Consider the following 18,619-nt stretch of genomic DNA (forward strand, 5'->3'; position numbering starts at 1 on the left):
CGATTTTATGCAGTGCACAACTGCCAGGAAGCTGCACCTTCATCAGACACGGCTCATTTTTATGCAACTTACACTTGGCAGCACTTATCAAGCACTAACTGGCATGCAGCTGCAGAACATGTTTCGAAGTGGAATCCATCAGCTTCGTGCTGCCTCAATTGTAATGTACTAATGAAAACTTGTGAGTATGCATGAAACAAAATACCAAAACAGCAGGAAGCAGCTTTTAACTGTCCTACGATACACTAAAAGAAACAATCTGTTTTACTGCTGCGTAGAATTATGAAAATGTGCATGCATGCCAAATAACTGATTTGACAATCATAGTGAAGGTTCTCACCCTAAGGTGCCGCTTCATGTCATTCATGTTGCCAAAAATGTAAGAGCAACTAAGACACTTGTACACCCTGTCTTTCTGCTGCTCGATTGTACTGGGATCAGCAACGACTGAATTTTGATTGAAAACCTCCCCACGATGTTTCCGGCTGTAGTGAACCTATGAGACAGCACAGTAGAGGCAAAACAAAGAAAGTGAACACATAAAGTCCAAAAGAAATTTAACACAAGATGCATAAAAACACGTAAGAATTCTACCTATTTTCACTTCTGCGATGCTACTTTAGAATGCAAACAACTCCTATATCTTTCCAGCTTCATGGTATAGCAGTGATGAACTGATGATTGATTGTAACACATACTACACCAGTTTTCATAGCTGGTTAGTGATTCACAGAGACGTTTCAATCTGGGCTGTCACTACCTACTTACAGGCAAAGTTATGTGAAAAATTAGTTTTACGCACATCCTAGTGAAGCACACAACTGTTCCTTAATAAATAACTTGCACAACTTTTTTATATAACAAAGTTGTGTTTTGAAAATGCTCACTACTCTAAGGCAGAAGTTACCAAAACTTGTCTTCAAAGCTCATGAAAACTGTTATTCAATGTATCTGTTAAACAGTGTTGCTGTGTTAGTAGAAACTACTTCATCAAAAAGATGCAGCAAATTAATATGCACATCTGTAATTTCTTTACCAAAATTCTGCAAGAAGGTTCATCTCAATTTTAAAACATATTCAAGTTAGTGTAGAATGCATTCAATTTATGCGCTACAACACTATGTCAATTAATACTTAAGTACCTCTATATTCATCATCATCATCATCAGCCTATATTTATGTCCACTGCAGGACGACGGCCTCTCCCTGCGATCTCCAATTACCCCTGTACCGCTATATATGCTATAGTTGTGCTTAAGTGATAAGTAATATAAAATACCGCTATATTACTTATCACTTATTAAGCACAACTATACTTTGCGCTAGTTTGTGTCTCTCCCTTCTCATCTTCATCTGCTTTGCACAGTACCTTTTTTCCGAACCATTATGAACCAATAAGCCAAGCAACAAAATTTACTGAACACTATACACATTATGCTATAGAATGAATATTAATTAACCAAGGGTGTTTTAGGAGACACAAAGGAGCAACATTAGATCAACTAAGACTGGTGAGATATTCTTTTAAAACTCAATTTTTCTTTCACTTGGCAGAAAAAAAGGTTGAATACAGTCGAACCTCATTATAATAAAGTTGCATCCAACACGAAAATTGAATGACCTTTGTTATATATCTGATATTCATTAAAATCATAAATTGTTTTATGCTGATATCAGCAAGAGACATTTTAGATTTACTTCGTTATATCCACAACCATATGAAGCCAACAGCTAATGAAGCCATGAAAAGCATAGGGGAAATTATTTGTTGTTTTAACTGAAGTGCAGAAATGATAAGCTAAAGGGAAATGAACGTGGATGAAAAAAACAACCAGCCACCTGTGGAAGCTAGACCAACATGTGGCGCTGGCTAGCACTCTCCGGATAAGAATTTTTTACACATGCATAAATGCCCATTATTGGGGACGTGGGAACAGCTGCCGCCGCAGCACAATTGGTGGAGCAATGCACATGTAATGTGGAGGGTGTGGGTTTGGCTCCCACTGGCAGCAAGTTGTTTTTTTCAATTAAACAACAAATAATTTCCCTTATGCTTACCTTGGCTTCATCATCTGTTGGCTTCATATGGTTGTGACTAACAAAAATTGGGCCCCTCGGTTAGCCTTCTTCTCATCCGTTATATTGAATAATTTCTTACATTCACGTTCGTTATATTGTGGTATGAGAGCACAGAATACAAGGCAACATGGTATAACATAATGTAACGAAGCACAATTTAGCCTTTGAATACAGCAAATAACATTTTATTAATTCAGTGATGTAATGTGCCAGAAATGCTAAGAAAGGCTTAGAATTTTGAAGCACCAGTGCCCTGAGAGACCTTGTGGAATTATAATGTTAAAATGCAAAAACAGGTTTGCTCACCTTCATGTAATTGATAGTGTTGGAAGAGTAAGAACAGTGCTCGCAGATATAGCGTCGTATGATGTCGTGAGTTTCTAGATGACGTTTCAGGTGGCATTTCTGGGTGGCCGTATATTCACATTTGTCACAAGGGTAAAGTGCACCTCGACCATGTGTCCTGCAATGTGACAGAAAAGGAATAAGATGAATGGTGAGCAAGAATGAAATCATTGACGCAGGGGATGTTTGTAGCCAGCCATTTATTTTATGGAAAAGGCAGGAGAGGGAGCAGAAGCTTTAAAGAAACACATAGGCTTGCATATAGGCATGCATTATCAATATTGCATGAATAAAATCTTTCAGAGAAATGGCATACAAAAGGCAGATTGCTGACCATGTCTAGCACAGAGATTAAACTTTGAGTAGCCTAAATTAAGTCAGTGGGCAATTTGTAGCTTCTGAAATGTTTTGCCTTAAATACATTAACTTACAGTCAATAAGCAATATTCAGCTTCTAAGAGAAATTAAAATGCCTTTGAATTCATACATTCATCCTATTCTATATACTCCAAGCCATGTGCCACTGAGGAAAGAAAGTGAAAGTTTGCATTTTCGTACGGTCGCATCAATATTTTATGAAAGGTCTGTTTATATGGTCAGCTAGTACTAGAAACAGTCACAAGAAAATATAGTAGGGCAAACTGAAATAGCATATAACGCTCTTTAATTGCTTAATTTAGGAACCACAATTTGGAAAAGACAAGCTAGTCTTCATTACAGGTAAGTCAGATTGATGCTGCTTAAGAAAAATATTTTGAGAATAGCTGCTTCAACAATTATAGGGAAGGCATCGCAGTACTATTAGTTTGTTATGCTGTGTTTTTGCCTCCAACTACAGGCATCTGTGGCAAGATATTTCCACAGCAAGCTAGATGGTGTGCTTACAGGACATCATCACTGCTTTCACTCATACTGCACATTTCTACTGGAAATGCAGCACATTGTTCAGAGCTGCAGCAGGAGCTCACTTATATAAGGTGCATCCAACTAAGCTCTCCTAGGCATTTAACTGTTTCTTAGCCCAGAAAGTAACTTTTTATTCAACCACCTCTACAGGGACTTTTTTTTTTTTCTCCAAATTACAACAGTGCATCTCAGTGAACATGTAAAATGGGAATTATAAATTAAAGGTTGCTCTGCACAATCTCCTAGCGACTGCTACTTGCCGCAACATAACTATAAAAGACACTAAGGTGCATTGTCCAAAACATTTCTAAATTAGAACAAAGGCATTCGGTCCAGACATGTGATTGAGTACACACAGACTCAGCAGCATATTATATTAGCACACATTCTTGAGTGTGTTCACACTCGGTGTGCTCGCATTCAGCATTTACAGGATGTTTCAGTGAAGACCTAACAAATAATCCAAAGACAGTGTAGTAAAGCTAAAGCTCCCCCCCCCCCCCTTTTTTTTTTTCAGCAACACATTTGTAACAGTGGAAATCAAGAAGTCTGTGACAATAATATGCTCATTAAATAATTAAAGTTTACTAGTGAAATTGGTAACTAATGACAAAAAATAGAACCTGCGATCCCACAAATAAAGTCCATTTACAATGAATCCAAAAAGTAGCACCACATTTAAGGTATTAACATACTGAGTATAACATAATTATATAACTGGCATTCCACATAGCATTTTCTGACAGTGCATGGCAAAGGCCTTGGGCAAAAATGATGCATGTAACGCCAGCGAACTTTACAGCAAATTTTGAGGATGAACATATTAAATGTGGTAGCCATAAAAGGATTCCTGCTAAATGAAGCTGCCTTGTACAGAGGCTGACTTCTATTCCACAATTTCATTATACACGTACAAAAGTAACTCATTAAAAAGCAAATAACTTTGGTCACACTGCTCTCGATGTTGCACATTTCTCAACATCTGCTACCATAAAGAAAACATTGCTGTTGCAAAAAAAAAAAAAAAGACCGTTTAAACTTATTTCAGTGTCTTTAGGAATTAAAGCCCTTGCTGAAACATCTACTACAATGACCATATTTACTCAAATCTAAATGTCCCTTCTTGCCCACAACTGCAAAAGTGACAGGTGCTTGAATTTAAAGCAAATGACATTACAAAGCCTGCAATAGAAAAATAATCTAATAAACACGAAATTGGTCAGTTCAACATTTTCAATCAAAGAATAAAATATGGTTGGCTTGGTGAATTACTGCTCGCCATCATCAACACTCCCTCACTCGCACTGCCACTTGACATGGAGTTCTTCATGCCACCACTCAAGCTGCTTCGGCTCCTCACGGCATCCAATAACAAATGGTCCTTCTGCTACATTGAGTTTGATTGCAATGCTACTTTTATTAAAAGGCTTTACATGACATTGGCTTGAATGCTAACAGCTCACATCCAAAAACCTAGAGGCCATTTCATATTGCTGCAAATTTTCTAGGATTCTGGACACAGCGGCTGCAGGAGCTGACCCTCTCTAGCAGCTACAGCAGCATGGTGAAATTCGGACTCAGTGGAATTTTTTGTAGCAGCTCTGCACTTCACCAATGGCAGAGTGGCAGCAGTGTGTGATGTACAGCTACAGCGAAAAAAGATTACCACAAGTGTCCGATAACTGCAGCAGGGAAATTTCGGTACGCGGCGCTCTTGTTCCTATGCACACTGTTATCGAAAGTGCCACATGATTCATGTTTCAAAGAGGGAATGCCTGGCACTATCATTTTCGGCGTGCTAGGGCACAACAGCATCGCGTGCCGCAATTTATTTGATCAGGTGATCGGTCGCTTGTGCTAGTCTTTTAGCACTGCAGCTGTACTTGTTGATGTGTTAGTGGAAACATATGCTCAATCACTGCTGGGAGAGTGGCAATCACTGCATCAATGTTGCAATGTGTGAAATAAATTTCTTGACATAGTAGTGCCATACTGCTCATCGAAGCATTTCGTGTCACAGATTCGCAGTGGGAAACAGGCTTAAAAGGGGCATACACTTTTGCAAACAAGCTTTTCTTCAGGCTCTTTCTGTCTAAAAATAGGGCGAGTGCTTAGTCAAAGAGAAAAGCAAACGTTTCTTTACATATTCAATCTGTCCATGTGGAACATACTTGTCAAGCTTGACAAAGGAAGAGAAAGACCACCTTTGTGATTTAAAGCATGATCACTATGGCCCTACTGCAGATACCCACAGTAAGGCTGGAAGAAAAACAATGCTACAGTTAGATTTAGTGCTAATTGCAAAAGTATGACTGTTCCATATGTGGGTGCAAACTTTCCTTATTTGCATCGCACTTTACTTGGAGAATTACAGCAAAACCTACCGAGTATGCAAGCGTAGAGCAGCCTTAGACTTGTACCCTTTACCACACTGGTCACAAAGGTGTGGCTTGTCGTTGGAGTGCGTAAGACGGTGAACATTGAGATTATTGCGGCTGCGACACTGGTATGGACAGTCTGGGCATTGAAATGGCTTTACGCCTTCATGAATCCACATGTGTTTCTGAAGATCAGTGCTTGAACGATGAAACACACGACCACAGTATGGGCATTTGTAGGTGCGCCGGCCTAGGCGCCCCATCACTCGAGGGGGACCACCAGGTACCTGAAGTAGAGTAAGTTGTTATAGCTAACGGCACTAAGAGGAAAGAAGAATGGGGAAATGGGGAGTGGGGAAGGAAAGCTTAGGAAAAAAAGAATAAAACTGAGCTTTTATTCATTCTTCTGCTTAAAGTATCTACAACCTAGTTCAGTCTACCAATGTTGCCTCACTTCATCCATGCTCTGGCAGATGTGAATGTGCTGAACGCAGGCCATTACTGAACAAAGGCAAGTTCAATGAACTTGGAGGTTGTCCTCTTTCCAACAATGATCTTGCATGCTCTTTTCTAAGATGCATTAGGGTGTACCCCTATGGTGCAAGACTAGAGGCGCATGCCAAATCATGAATAATGGCTGAAACACTGCTGGCTGACACACTGCTGGCTGAAACACTGCTGGTTGAAATTGCACCGTACTTTAAACAACTGTGGTGCATCTGGGTGCTGGGAGAGCAAGTGCTGACGCAGAATGCGCCAAGATGGGAACTGTCGCTGGCACACTGGGCACCGGCCTTGACCACCATTAGCTGTGTGCTTCTGACGGTGCTGGAACAGCGAGCTCCGAGACTGTGCCACAAAGTCGCATCGTTCGCAAGGAAAGGTGCGCCCTTCATGTGCAGTCTCCTGGTGCCTCTTCAGGTTGTCCTACGAAAAAGAAAAAAAAAAAAAAAAGAAAAGAGGAAGCAAGAACAATGCTCTATTTAGACATGGTCCAAAAGTGTCACCATCAGATTCCTCATCTTGGGCCTCATATCTCTCAAGTAAATTTACTTGATCACAGATAGTGAATATAAAAAAACAAAACTACGACTACTTTAATCGTTTAGCATTAAGTACTTACCAGGGCAAGAAGATGCGGGATAAGAATTAAATGAAAACGAAAACACAAAACCCACAAAACCAGCAAACAAGTTGCATAAAGAGGTAAAAGGTCACACACTACCATGAATCCTTTAGGATTAGAACATACTACAATTTCTGTAGTGACAATGTGCGTAAAAACATGAGGCTACATGCTAATGCAGCATCTACCATGTCAAAATAATGTGGCTTCTGATTGAGTGAACATGTATGCCAACACTAATGTCATAGGATGACAGCTCTATCATTGAGCAATATATGGACACTCCACTTTGCGTCAAATGTCATGGAAAATAATTAACTGATGGAGTTTTAAAACCCAGAACAACAGTCTGGCTATGAGGAACACCGTAGTGGGGGGAAGCGGGGGGGGGGGGGGGGCTTTGGTTTAACTTTAACCATCTGGAGTCCCTTAACGTGTACCTAAATCGACGTACATGAGCATTTTAACATTCAACCCCCATCAAAATGCAGGCACCACAGCTGGAATTTGATCCTGCATTACAGCCAGGGAAAAGATATGAAAAAGAAAAACCAAAAAAGAGTGAACCAACCTTGGAACCTGAAGAATAAGTGCATTTGCCACACTTGTAGGGTTTGTCATCCGTATGGGTAAGGCGGTGGGGATCCAAATCAATGCGACTATGAAAGAGGCGACCACAGTCGGGACACTCTTCCTCTCCAAATACTTCCCGAATTTTAGAATAAACTTCCATATTGAGCTGCTTGTAGTGCAGCTGCGACATTGACCACAGCCCCGTCACAGAACCACTGAGGGGTCCACTCTGCTGAGCTGAGGTCACCTGCAACACAAAGCATGAGTGCAGGAGCACCATTGCTGTGGGCCAGGCCATCTACAAAATCCACTGTACATTGTTCAACATGCGCTTTAATGCAACGCACTGATCAACAGTACACGAACAAGGGAAGTCTCAGCTTGACGCTGTTTTTTTGACAAGTTCAAGTCATCATCTTCTTGTGACATCGCTTGTTTGTTTGCACACCATTATCATGAAGCTTCTAATTGGGACTAGTGCTAAATTACTGTAAACAGATGTGCTTACTATGCCACCAGATACACCTTCATCAAGTTGTTGAAGATGTTAGTATGGGAAAAGCATGCAACTGTCAGATCAAAAATAACATAACCTGTCATGTTCAACATGGCAGATCTGAATGAGGCAGACAAAGGCATAGTTCAGTTACAATTTCATCACTTAAGGACAATTGTGTAAAAACTAAAATCATTCAAAGTATCAATAACTAAACTCTTCTCGGTTCAGCTCAGGTTATGATTTGATTAGGAAAATATTTGATTAGAAAAATTAGGCAAATATTAATAATTTCATACACAGTGTAGACCACTTATAACGTAAGTCCTGGAGTCACGAATATCCACACTATCTTCCTTCTTTGGCTAATCTTCCTTCCTTGGCACAAAGAAATCGTTGTTCACGATTAAAGTTCTTGTATCAACTAATAAAGGGGCATTATAAGATAGACATAACAAATATTGTAGCCTTCTCCTCCGGATATGCCACTCGACAAAGACATATATTCACTATAACTCCTTTTGCCTCACGCAGCAACTCTTTTAAGTACTCTTTTTTTCCGCGCACAATAGTGGACTGGAATCAGCTAAAAAATGACGTCGTCTCTGCGCCAACGTTGACTTCTTTCTTATCATGTTTACAGTGACATTATTTTGTTTGTACCATGTTTGCAGTAACAGTGTTTTACTTCTTTAGTGTAACTTTGCGTGTGCCCCACCTGTATGCTTTGCATTTATTTAAATAACAGTTTTTTTTTTATTAACATGTGCATTCCGTGTACTTACCAATGTATGTATTATGTTTGTACCACCCTGCCAAAATCACCGCATGGTGATTGCAGTATTTATAAAATAAAATAAAATAAATAAAATAACCAAAACAATGATTTTATTTCAATAGCAATTACATGGACACTCCGGGCGCATCTCTGCTGTCACCGCCGGCAATCCCTGCTGGGTTGCCGGCTCAAAGCGGGAAGGAAGCGCGCTGTCTTCCGTTGCGCGCATGGCTCCGGAGGGAGGGTATGGACGGGAGGGGCGCATTCTACTCCAGCCGGCTGCGCATGTCCACTGGGGCCGCTGTATCTTGCAAGTCATCTGCGACGGGGGCACAGTCCACCGTGCGCTGTGTTTTCGCGGCTTAGTTTACGTTGGTGCGAGACGCAGCACGAAGGTCAATTCGCTCACTGCTGCAGTCACGCTTCCTGACTATAGCGTTTTGACAGCAAGTTTCGCAGTCATCGAATGAGATGTGTTCATGTTTGCTTGTGCGCGCTTGACACCATGCTTGTTAATGCACAGAAAGCCGCGGCGGTGGATGCACTTTCGCGCGCTCTCGACATCGGGTCATTCTGCCCACTCTGCGCGAGGAATGCTGGGATGCGTGGCTGGTGCACCGGGCAAGAAATAGGAACAGAGCTATTCACGCTCCAGCAACGTTGGAACACGCCTGAAGGCGCCAGACACGCCGGTTGTGTCATGTCATTGGAGTATAGACGCTGGTTGTTCACCACTGTGACGTCGAGGAGCTCGACGTGCGTGTTACGGCGGAGTATATCTGCAGCTTGAGGGGAACGTTCGCCATCTCTGTTGACTGCCCAACTTCCAGGCAGCCGCACTGTAACCGGTATTTCGTCTCTCGCAACTGCACTATAAGCGATACGCGTATACACACGAACCAAATCCGTAAAAAGATTGGCGCAGCCAAAATAACAGACTGGCATGCGTTTAGAAAATCACTGGAAGAACGGATGACCGCCACAGACATAGCAAACTTAAATGAATGGTGTGACGAGATAAGAAGTCAGAAAGAAAGGTGCACAAAGGAAATAACAAGAACAAACCAAGCGCCTGAGGTCGACTCCCACCTATTACATCTCTGAGAATCAAGGAGAAGCCTTACAAAAAGATGGAAAAGGCAGAAGCGTAACAGCAAATTAAAGGCAAAAATCAAAGATATCACCCAGCATGCAGAAGAATATGCCAATCAACTAGACTCAACCAATTGGGCCAGATTCTGTGATTCCCTCAACGGAACCCTGGGTACGGCCAAAACATGGAACATACTTAAAGCCATGATTGACCCAACAAAGACAAAAAGTGAAAACAGTAAAGCCATCGAAAGATTAATACACTCATACGCTGGCGCAAAAGAAGATCTCATTCAAGCCATCCATCAAAAATGCTTTGGGGAAGACGGGAAGATACCTCCATACCACGGAAGGTATAAAGGATCACCGCAACCTGAGCTAGACAAGCTTTTCACGGAGGCAGAAGTCAGAGCAGCGATCTTTAGTACAAAAACAGATGGCTGCGGGTGCAGATCAAATCACTAACGTTATGATCAGAAACCTAATTGACGACGCCATTGTAGCTCTCACAAAATACATTAACAAACATTGCCTTGGAGGCACTGTGCCACGACAATGGAAACACACGATTGTGGTCATGGTGCCTAAACCAGGAAAAAAGCTGAGCATCGAGAACCTGAGACCGATCTCACTTACGCCCTGCTTAGAAAAATCTTTGAAAGACTGCACTGGTCAAGGCTCCTAAATCATCTTGAGTACAACGGACTGATGCCCAACACAATGTTTGGCTTTCGCCCACACCTTTCAGCACAAGATATCCTGCTACTCTTAAAAGAAGAAGTACTAACGAACGTCTCAAAGGTGGGGGAAAATGTCACCATGGCTGTTGACATAAAAGGAGCCTTCGATAACATCAATCACAAAGGAATACTTGAAGGGCTGGAGGAAACTAACTGTGGACAGAGAATATTTCAATACATCCACAGTTTCCTTATTCAGAGAACTGCAATAATCAAGATGGGGGATTATGAATCCAACACCATTCGGTCACCAAACAAAGGAACACCACAAGGGGCGCTAATTTCACCTACACTTTACAACGTTGTCATGATAGGCCTTGCAACACAACTCAAAGAAATCACCGGTCTACAAAATATGATATACGCAGACGACATAACCATATGGACAACCACAGGTAGCCTAGTGGAGAAAGAAGATAGACTACAACAGGCAGCTAGCACCATAGAAGGGTACACGAGACTATGGGGACTCCAATGCTCAGCGGAAAAGTCGGAACTTATCCGCTCTAGAAAGAGAAAATCACTAAGGACGGACTCGAGTCTAAAGCTGGAAGTCAAGCTAGAAGAAAAAATCATTCAAGAGAAAGATACCATAAGAATACTTGGTATGTGGCTGCAAGCTAATCAGAGATGCCTGCATACACTAAATACTCTCAAATCAGCAGTGCAACAAATCTCACGCATGATCGCCCGTATAACAAACAATCGTACGGGGATGCGAGAACAAGATTACCTCCGACTAGTAAAAAGTCTCGTCGTCAGTCGCATCACATACTCACTCTCCTATCATAATATGAACAGGGAAGAGAAAGAAAAAGCAAACCAAATAACAAGAATGGCCTACAAAACTGCTCTAAGATTACCTCGAAATACAGTAAAACCTCGATAATTCGAACTCGGTTAATTCGAAATTTCGGTTATTTCGAAGAATTTGAGCGGTCCCGTCATTCTCAATGCAAATTCTACCGGATAATTTGAATGGCCCGCGCGGCTCTATTCAGATAATTCGAAGTTTCCAGCTAGTAGCAACGTGCGGCGGTTAGGTTAGGGCGCTCCGTACAGTCGCCAACCGATTTTCCGAGCTCGTGGGGACTGAAAAATAGTCCGGAAAACTCGTTCGGCCAAAAAAAAAAAAGTTATTAGTGCGGCTTAAAAAAATCTCTAATAATGCTGTGCCTCATACTACGCTTGGAGGGGATCGACTTGCTTGGATTTGTGCAGCAATGACGTCGTTTCCGTGTACAGTCGACACGAACGTCACCGCGTTGGCGATCTCCGCCAACGGAGCTCGTCATGGAGATCCAAGAAACGAGCTTCGCACCGCTTAGCTCTCGCGAAGGTATACGAAGTAGTGCCGATCACTGAGACATGGATCTCCGAGACACCTGCTCAGTGTACACGACATGTTCAAAATAGCAACCGAAACTTGAGAGGAAAAAAAATTCACTGAATTAACAAGCGTGGTGTCAGCGCGCACGAACGAGCGCGGCCGCCGCAGCGAGCGAAGGTTCGTGCGGTCTATCGCTTCAACGGAAACTGAGCGGCGAGAGCACAGCGCATACAAAGGGTCAGATCCGTCTGGAGATCGCTTTCAAGATACGGTGCGCGCGAGAAACCGCCCTGGCGCTAAGTACGCAGTTGTTAGCGATGATTTTATTGCCCTTAGACTTTGTATGGAACCTCAGGGCGGCGACGCCGACGGCGAAAATCCGCTTGAAGTGTCCATATAATTGCTGTCGCAATAAAAGAAGATCCCACAATAAATGGTTACAACGATAGTGCTGAGCGCATATACTAAGAAAAAAGAAAAAGAGCAGTACTCTGGAGCGTTTTGTCAGCCAAGGAAGAGCGGGCATGGCCTCCGAGACTGGAGGATTGCGCGAGCTCTCTATTGATAGCGCGTGTTCCAATCTTGGAGGCTGTACAGCGAGCCACTGGAATCCAAGCCAGTGCAAAATCCAACATGGTGGCCTCCAAGATTCGGTAGCGCGGCTCGGAAAGAGCGATTTAGTCCGCAAAATCGAACTTTGGGGGTCTCAATTCGTCCGAAAAATTGGGTGCGAAAATGCATGAACTCAATGGGAACCCTGACGGTGCATTTTTGAAGTCTGGAATATCCAGCAAGTCCAAATTTTTGGAGTCAAGCACCACCACGCCCGCTTTCGCGGCAGTTATCGATTCCGTGAACATCGTCCGCAACTTTGTTGAGTGCAGTGTGGGTGATATTTGTATGCTACGTTTTTTGAGCCAGCTGGAAAGCATGGCACTAGGGGCGGCGAATCAGCGCGCCAAGTTATCCGCATCGGTGATTACATTGAGTAATTTTTCTCGGACATGGAAAATAAAAGTGATTTCTTTTTGCGGCAAGTTCTTGCTTGTTTTCTTTTTTTATTATTCATTTCGGTTAATTCGAAAATCCGCTTCATTCGAAGAATTTTCGCGGTCCGGCGACCTTCGAATTACTGAGGTTTTACTGTACTTCAAACGACAAGCTACTGGCGCTTGGTCTACACAACAGGATTAAAGAATTAACCGAAGCACAGCTACGAACACAAGAAAATCGCCTGCTCCAGACTCCAACAGGCAGAGAAGTCTTAAGCAAGTTAAGGCATGATGCACTAATACAAAAACATCAAGAAACTAATGAGATACCCAACGAACTTAGAGAATGGTACACGGTATCCCCCATACCAAATAACATGGACCTACCCTGCATGCTGGAAGAAAAACGGCTAGGGCACAATACATGGAAAAAATGACGAAATATGTGAATACGGCAAGATTCACTGACGCTGCGCGTTATCAGACAGATGCAAGGAAGGCGGTGGTAGTGGTCACGGACCGTAGAGGGAAAATTACAGCCTGTGCCTCAATAGATTGCGCTTCTACAACAGCAGCAGAAGAGGTTGCAATTACGCTCGCAATAAAAGAGGGCTGGACGCGAAAAGCTCCATTAACAATAATCACAGACTCGTAGAAAGCTTGCAAAAACTATCTAAGGGGCAAAGTTGGAGCACAGGCGCTCCGAATGCTTGTCGGGACTGGATGAGACCCCACGGTTCAATACATCCAAACTGTGACCTGGGCACCGGGGCACGAGGGCGTCACCGGGAACCTGCATGCAGACGAAGCGGCTCGAGGCTTTACAAATCACCGTGCCGCCCCGGACTCTGCAATAGAGGACCCTACACCCCTAGGCCCTTGCTTTGCAACAATTCTGAAACACTTCAGAGAAAATAGAAAGATCTATCCACCCCCACACGGCAAACTCAGCGCTGCGGAGGCAACCGTGTTGCGAAGATTACAGATGAACACCTACATAAATCTGCACACACTCCACCTGATCTACCCCACGGCATACAGTGACATATGCCCGTGGTGTGGAGCAACACCAACACTCTTTCACATCACGTGGGAGAGTGCAGAAGACGGAGAAGAGCACGAAACAAACGGCACATGGAACGATTGGGAGGCGCTGTTGTCTAGCCCGGCCCTGGAAGATCAGCTACGACTGATCCAACGAGCTGAGCGGATGACCCGTGCTAGTGGGGCCTTGGAACAGGGGCACCACCCTGCTGGACAAACTCCGTCTTTAACCCCCTACCCCTTCTGGGGGACTGGGGTAGGAAGGAGCCTGTCTGGTTTCTGAATATAATAAAGTTTTACTACTACTACTATACATAGAGTGCTATGGGAAAATTAACGGGAGTCTGAAAAGACCGTATTATATCTGGTCCTGCACTATAAGCGGTTACATTATAAGTGGTCTATACTGAACCAGGCGTTTCAGCAACGATTATCTTTATTACAAGAAATTGAGGATGTGAGACAAAATTATAATTTTTTCTGAACAAGCTGCAGATACAATCACAGTTTGAGTGGTAACAAAAATATAATCAATTAACATGTTTACTAATTATATAATTTAATTACAGCTTTAGAGGCATGTTGTGACTGCACAATTGAAGTCAGTCAGTGCTCAAAGTATAACCATCTGCAAGAAACTAAGTGCCTTGCATCAGTTTTGAGAGGTAGTCTCAAAAGCTGCACAATATCACAATTGTCACCATGTTACACAGCAAAACAAGCTAAGAGCCACCAAACAAGTTATGTAAGCCAATCATAGAGCACCAAAGTGGTAGCATCATTTGGAGAATTAATGAACCGACGCTTAGGTAATCCTCCCTGGTCTGCATTTTTTAATTAAGTGAAAACTTTATATTACGAGCATCTGAATGGCAAAAGTAAGGGAAAAGTAAAGAAAAATTTCCCACTGGAGTTTTTAGCAATGAATGAAAGGTTTTTTTCATAAACTGCCAAAAACTCAATGCGTTGTGAGTAGCATGTGGTTCTTTAAGCTTCTAAATTTGCAACCATAATTGTGTGAAATATGGCCACAGATTGTTTGAAGACAATTTTTGTGCCACTCAAGGCAGGTTACATGCATTAGGCAGCAGGCTCCAAAAATTGAGCGACATATGGACATTTGTGAAAATTCATTAAGAGTCATATTTATCTGTTGCACAAAGTCAACAAATTAGGTCATTGGCACTGCTGACACTCACATTTCAGTTTTTTCTTTTTTTTTTGTCAGGTATTTCCTGCAAGAACATTACGATTCCTGCAGTAATCATTGAACTAGACAGGCTTAACTGCCTTCAGTTGACAATAATCGCACATTACATAAAAATTTGACAAATTCAAGACACATACCTGTGTGTCAGTAGGGGTATCAGGGTCACACTCCTGGGAGCCCTCAGTGAGTTCCTGAGGAATGTTGGCGTAGCCACTGGCAATGCCATCAGGTTCAGGAAGATACCAACTTTGGCCGATCGAATCAGCAAAAAGCGACTCAAGTGTTGCATCACTTGACACCGTTGCTTCAGTGCTCGCTTCAAAAAAGCAAAAGAACAAGCAACAAACTCTTGTTTACTATAAATTAAAAGCAAATTACAGTCAAGCAATAACACCTTCATGCCCATTTTACAGTCGAGACATGTATCAGTTTTCCATTCGTTTTAACCACACATTTTTTCAGATCGCCTGTGGTTCACACAATTCTGTCACTTAAGCTAGATTACCTGAAAAGCTGGACACACTGCACTGCAAATCACACTATGCAAGTGGCTAATCAGTGACATTTTAAAAACAGATAGTATCTCAATAGAATTCCTACTAATTGGGCATGCCTCAAGCATTAACTGCTTTCAATTCCACAAGTGCAACACATATCTCAAAAATATTTTCTTAATCAGATCGTTTCTACGAAAAAGTGGTATGACGGCTCATTGTTACATGACAGTAATTTCCAATTCAATGTTTCTTTAGTCTACAATACGTGCAACAATTACCCTCCGACTACCCAAATTACTGTGTAGTTATTCTGTATTGCACACTCCTGCCTAAAGCCTGTCACTCAGGCCGACAGTAGTGCACAAACAAATAAGATAATCAATAACCTGCAGGTTATGATTTGTCATGCATCATACTCTCCACCTCTTCAAGTAAACCGGCCAAAGTGGAAGAAAGCGACAATATGCTATGGATTATTTATTAGTTCTTAAAATTGGCACAGTCAAAAAGAAAGACTTCTGGTATAGTAATAAACATTCTGGTGCCAAGTACAATGCCACAGTGAACAGCATGAGGTGAAAGTCTTTAAAATTTCACTTGTGCTTATAAAGGTGTCATGGGCCTCATAAATGCAAAGCTAACAATTCTCAAATGGAAATTTTAGTGACATACTGCCACTGTAGAATAGCAATATGATTGAAAAATGTACTAAAAAAAATTTACTGTGAGCATTCATTTACTGCATCCAAGAGAGGTAGCTTAATTAAGATCTTTTAAAAGCAAAAGACAAGTAACAAAGGTGGCCACAGTGTGTTATGCTACCTTATAGTTATAGAACATATGCAAGGGACACCAAAAACAACACGAAATCAAATCAGCTTAAATTGATGAAGTATCCTTCCATAACATGATCTGAATTTATTTTGTGGAAAAAGGATCACTGGTGGAGAGAATGAAGGCCAGACTTTCCTCGTCCTTTAATTTGGCACACAAACTGCAGTACAAGGATGTCGGTACAGAATCACATATTTGAAGGTATTGAAGCATATTTGTGCCTTTAGAGTTGTTAAAATGTTATTAAAACATGCTATGCTGGGTTTTCAGTTCTTTTAGAATGCAACATAAGGCTTCTTAATTAGCAGAAAATTAACTGCGCTCGTGCAGTTACTGTCAATATCTATTATGTCATGGCGAACTGTCGAGGATCTCATGGCATCATCCCCTGTCTACCTTTTTCTTATCTTGTCTGGCCTAACAGGTACACTTTAAAAAAAGTTTACACCCTTTGGGTTGTATCTTGTCCCCAAACAATAATCTTCATCTGCCTTGCTTGCGTCTCCTTTCTTGAAAACTTGGGCGCTCGCTACTTTCCTGTCGAGAATGCACTGTCACGTTGATAACGCGCGTGCCGTTCGCGACTGGGAAGTACCGGACTCGCAGCGTTAAAGAAAGGAAATGCGCACATTAGGGACAAGAAACTACCCAAATGGTGTAAACTTTTTTTTTTCTTTTTTAGAGTGTACCACTTGCAGTAAGACTGATCATCTTGGTACTTGAAAAATTTATTTTTAGTAGGGTTGTGCGAGTACTTGAATATCACCGAATAGAACATCTATTTGATTTTTCGAATACCCTATATATTCTGTGTTGAGACCGGTGCAGTGCCACATGTCGCATGCACCGCGGAGCCCCACGCGGCCGATGCCGCCCAAGCGAGCATTTCACTTCGTTTTCGGCGCAAAAGGAGCTGCGAGCCTTTGAGCGCGCCGCGGACGGGCCGCCCCGGCTGACGCAGTAGCGGACTTCGTCAGTGCGAGCGCTCCCCGACGTCGGCCCGATGCGGGGATCGGCGCCGCGCCAGCCGGGTCCACCTCTGTCGGTGAAAGGTTCGTCCAGATCGACAGGACCGATCGAAATGACAACGCGACACGGACAGCGGGAACGGCAACAAAAGCAGCACGTATTTCGTAAAGTGCGAAAGCATGTGCCAAAATCGGGCCGATTCGTGTTGGATACCCGGCGACGAACTTCACGTCGCTTCAACAGCCATCGATCACTGATGTACAAACATAGCCACCCGTACAAACATATTAGCGGCAAGCATTCCGTGACGGCTTGCAGCCCGTTACATCAGCCAGCTGCAAATTTTCATCACGGCCACACTGCCCGAGTCATTAGGCCTAATTGGCGCTGCTTCATCGGGCGTTGGCGACTAAAGTTACGGTTTGGTGAATAATCGACGCAGATCTATCCGCAGCAGCCGCGTGACACTCGGAGACAACAAACCGCCTCGCAAAGGAACGCGACAGACGGCAATGAACAAGGAGGAGGAGAAGGGGGGGATAGCAAGCATCGCGCAAACTTGCCGTGACCCTCCAAATTTCGAATTATCTGACAGGCATTAAATCACACCGAACCTGGCAATGAAACGGCGCAGACCACGCCTGCTCTTTACTGTCGCGGCCGGCTATGCGCGAGGCGGTGATCAAATCACGTGATGGGGTCCTTTAGTCTGTCGCGCAGATTCGTCTTACGATAACCCAACTGCCGTAAAGTTGGTTTAGCCCTTTTGTATTTTGGAGAACAACGGGAAAGAAAGGGTTTCTATGCAACAAATAAAATAGTGCTGCAAAACACAGGTCCACTATTAAACTGAGAACCTCATTGGTGTTCGGTCCAAAAGAATGTCATAATTAATTAGTTTCAGAGGAAAAAAGAAACGCTTGATTGTATTCAACAGAAATTCTATTGATAAAAAAATATTTTACAAACCTTCGTACACTAGAAGTGAATTGTAATCAGTGCTGGCATATTATTTCTATAGTGTTCCCTTTAATAATTAAGAGTAGACTGTACCATATATCTTTATTTCTATGTACCTAAGTTACTGATATCTTTTATCATCCTTGTTTATGCAATGTTAGTAGACACACGAGCATGTGCAGCACTGTATTTTTTTGCCCAAAATTTGTAAGCATTGAATTTCGTGAAAAATTTTCCAATATTCGATTCGATATACGGCTTTTTTTTTTT

General features: G+C 42.5%; 1 protein-coding gene across 5 annotated transcripts in view; it reads right to left on the reverse strand.

Annotated features, from left to right (window-relative positions):
• LOC119465875 (zinc finger protein ZFAT) overlaps window positions 1–18,619 on the reverse strand; it is a 75,590-nt gene that overhangs the window by 14,864 nt on the left and 42,107 nt on the right. For all 5 annotated transcript variants that reach the window (XM_037726355.2, XM_037726362.2, XM_049669586.1 and 2 more), the window contains exons 13-18: window positions 15,227–15,405; window positions 7,406–7,654; window positions 6,408–6,635; window positions 5,715–5,995; window positions 2,386–2,542; window positions 341–496 (exon numbers count right to left, since the gene is read on the reverse strand). In XM_037726355.2, coding sequence (XP_037582283.1) covers window positions 341–496; window positions 2,386–2,542; window positions 5,715–5,995; window positions 6,408–6,635; window positions 7,406–7,654; window positions 15,227–15,405 — 1,250 coding nt within the window. The remainder of the gene's footprint in view (window positions 1–340; window positions 497–2,385; window positions 2,543–5,714; window positions 5,996–6,407; window positions 6,636–7,405; window positions 7,655–15,226; window positions 15,406–18,619) is intronic.

Source organism: Dermacentor silvarum, chromosome 1, assembly GCF_013339745.2.
Source record: "Dermacentor silvarum isolate Dsil-2018 chromosome 1, BIME_Dsil_1.4, whole genome shotgun sequence".
Taxonomy (NCBI): domain Eukaryota; kingdom Metazoa; phylum Arthropoda; class Arachnida; order Ixodida; family Ixodidae; genus Dermacentor; species Dermacentor silvarum.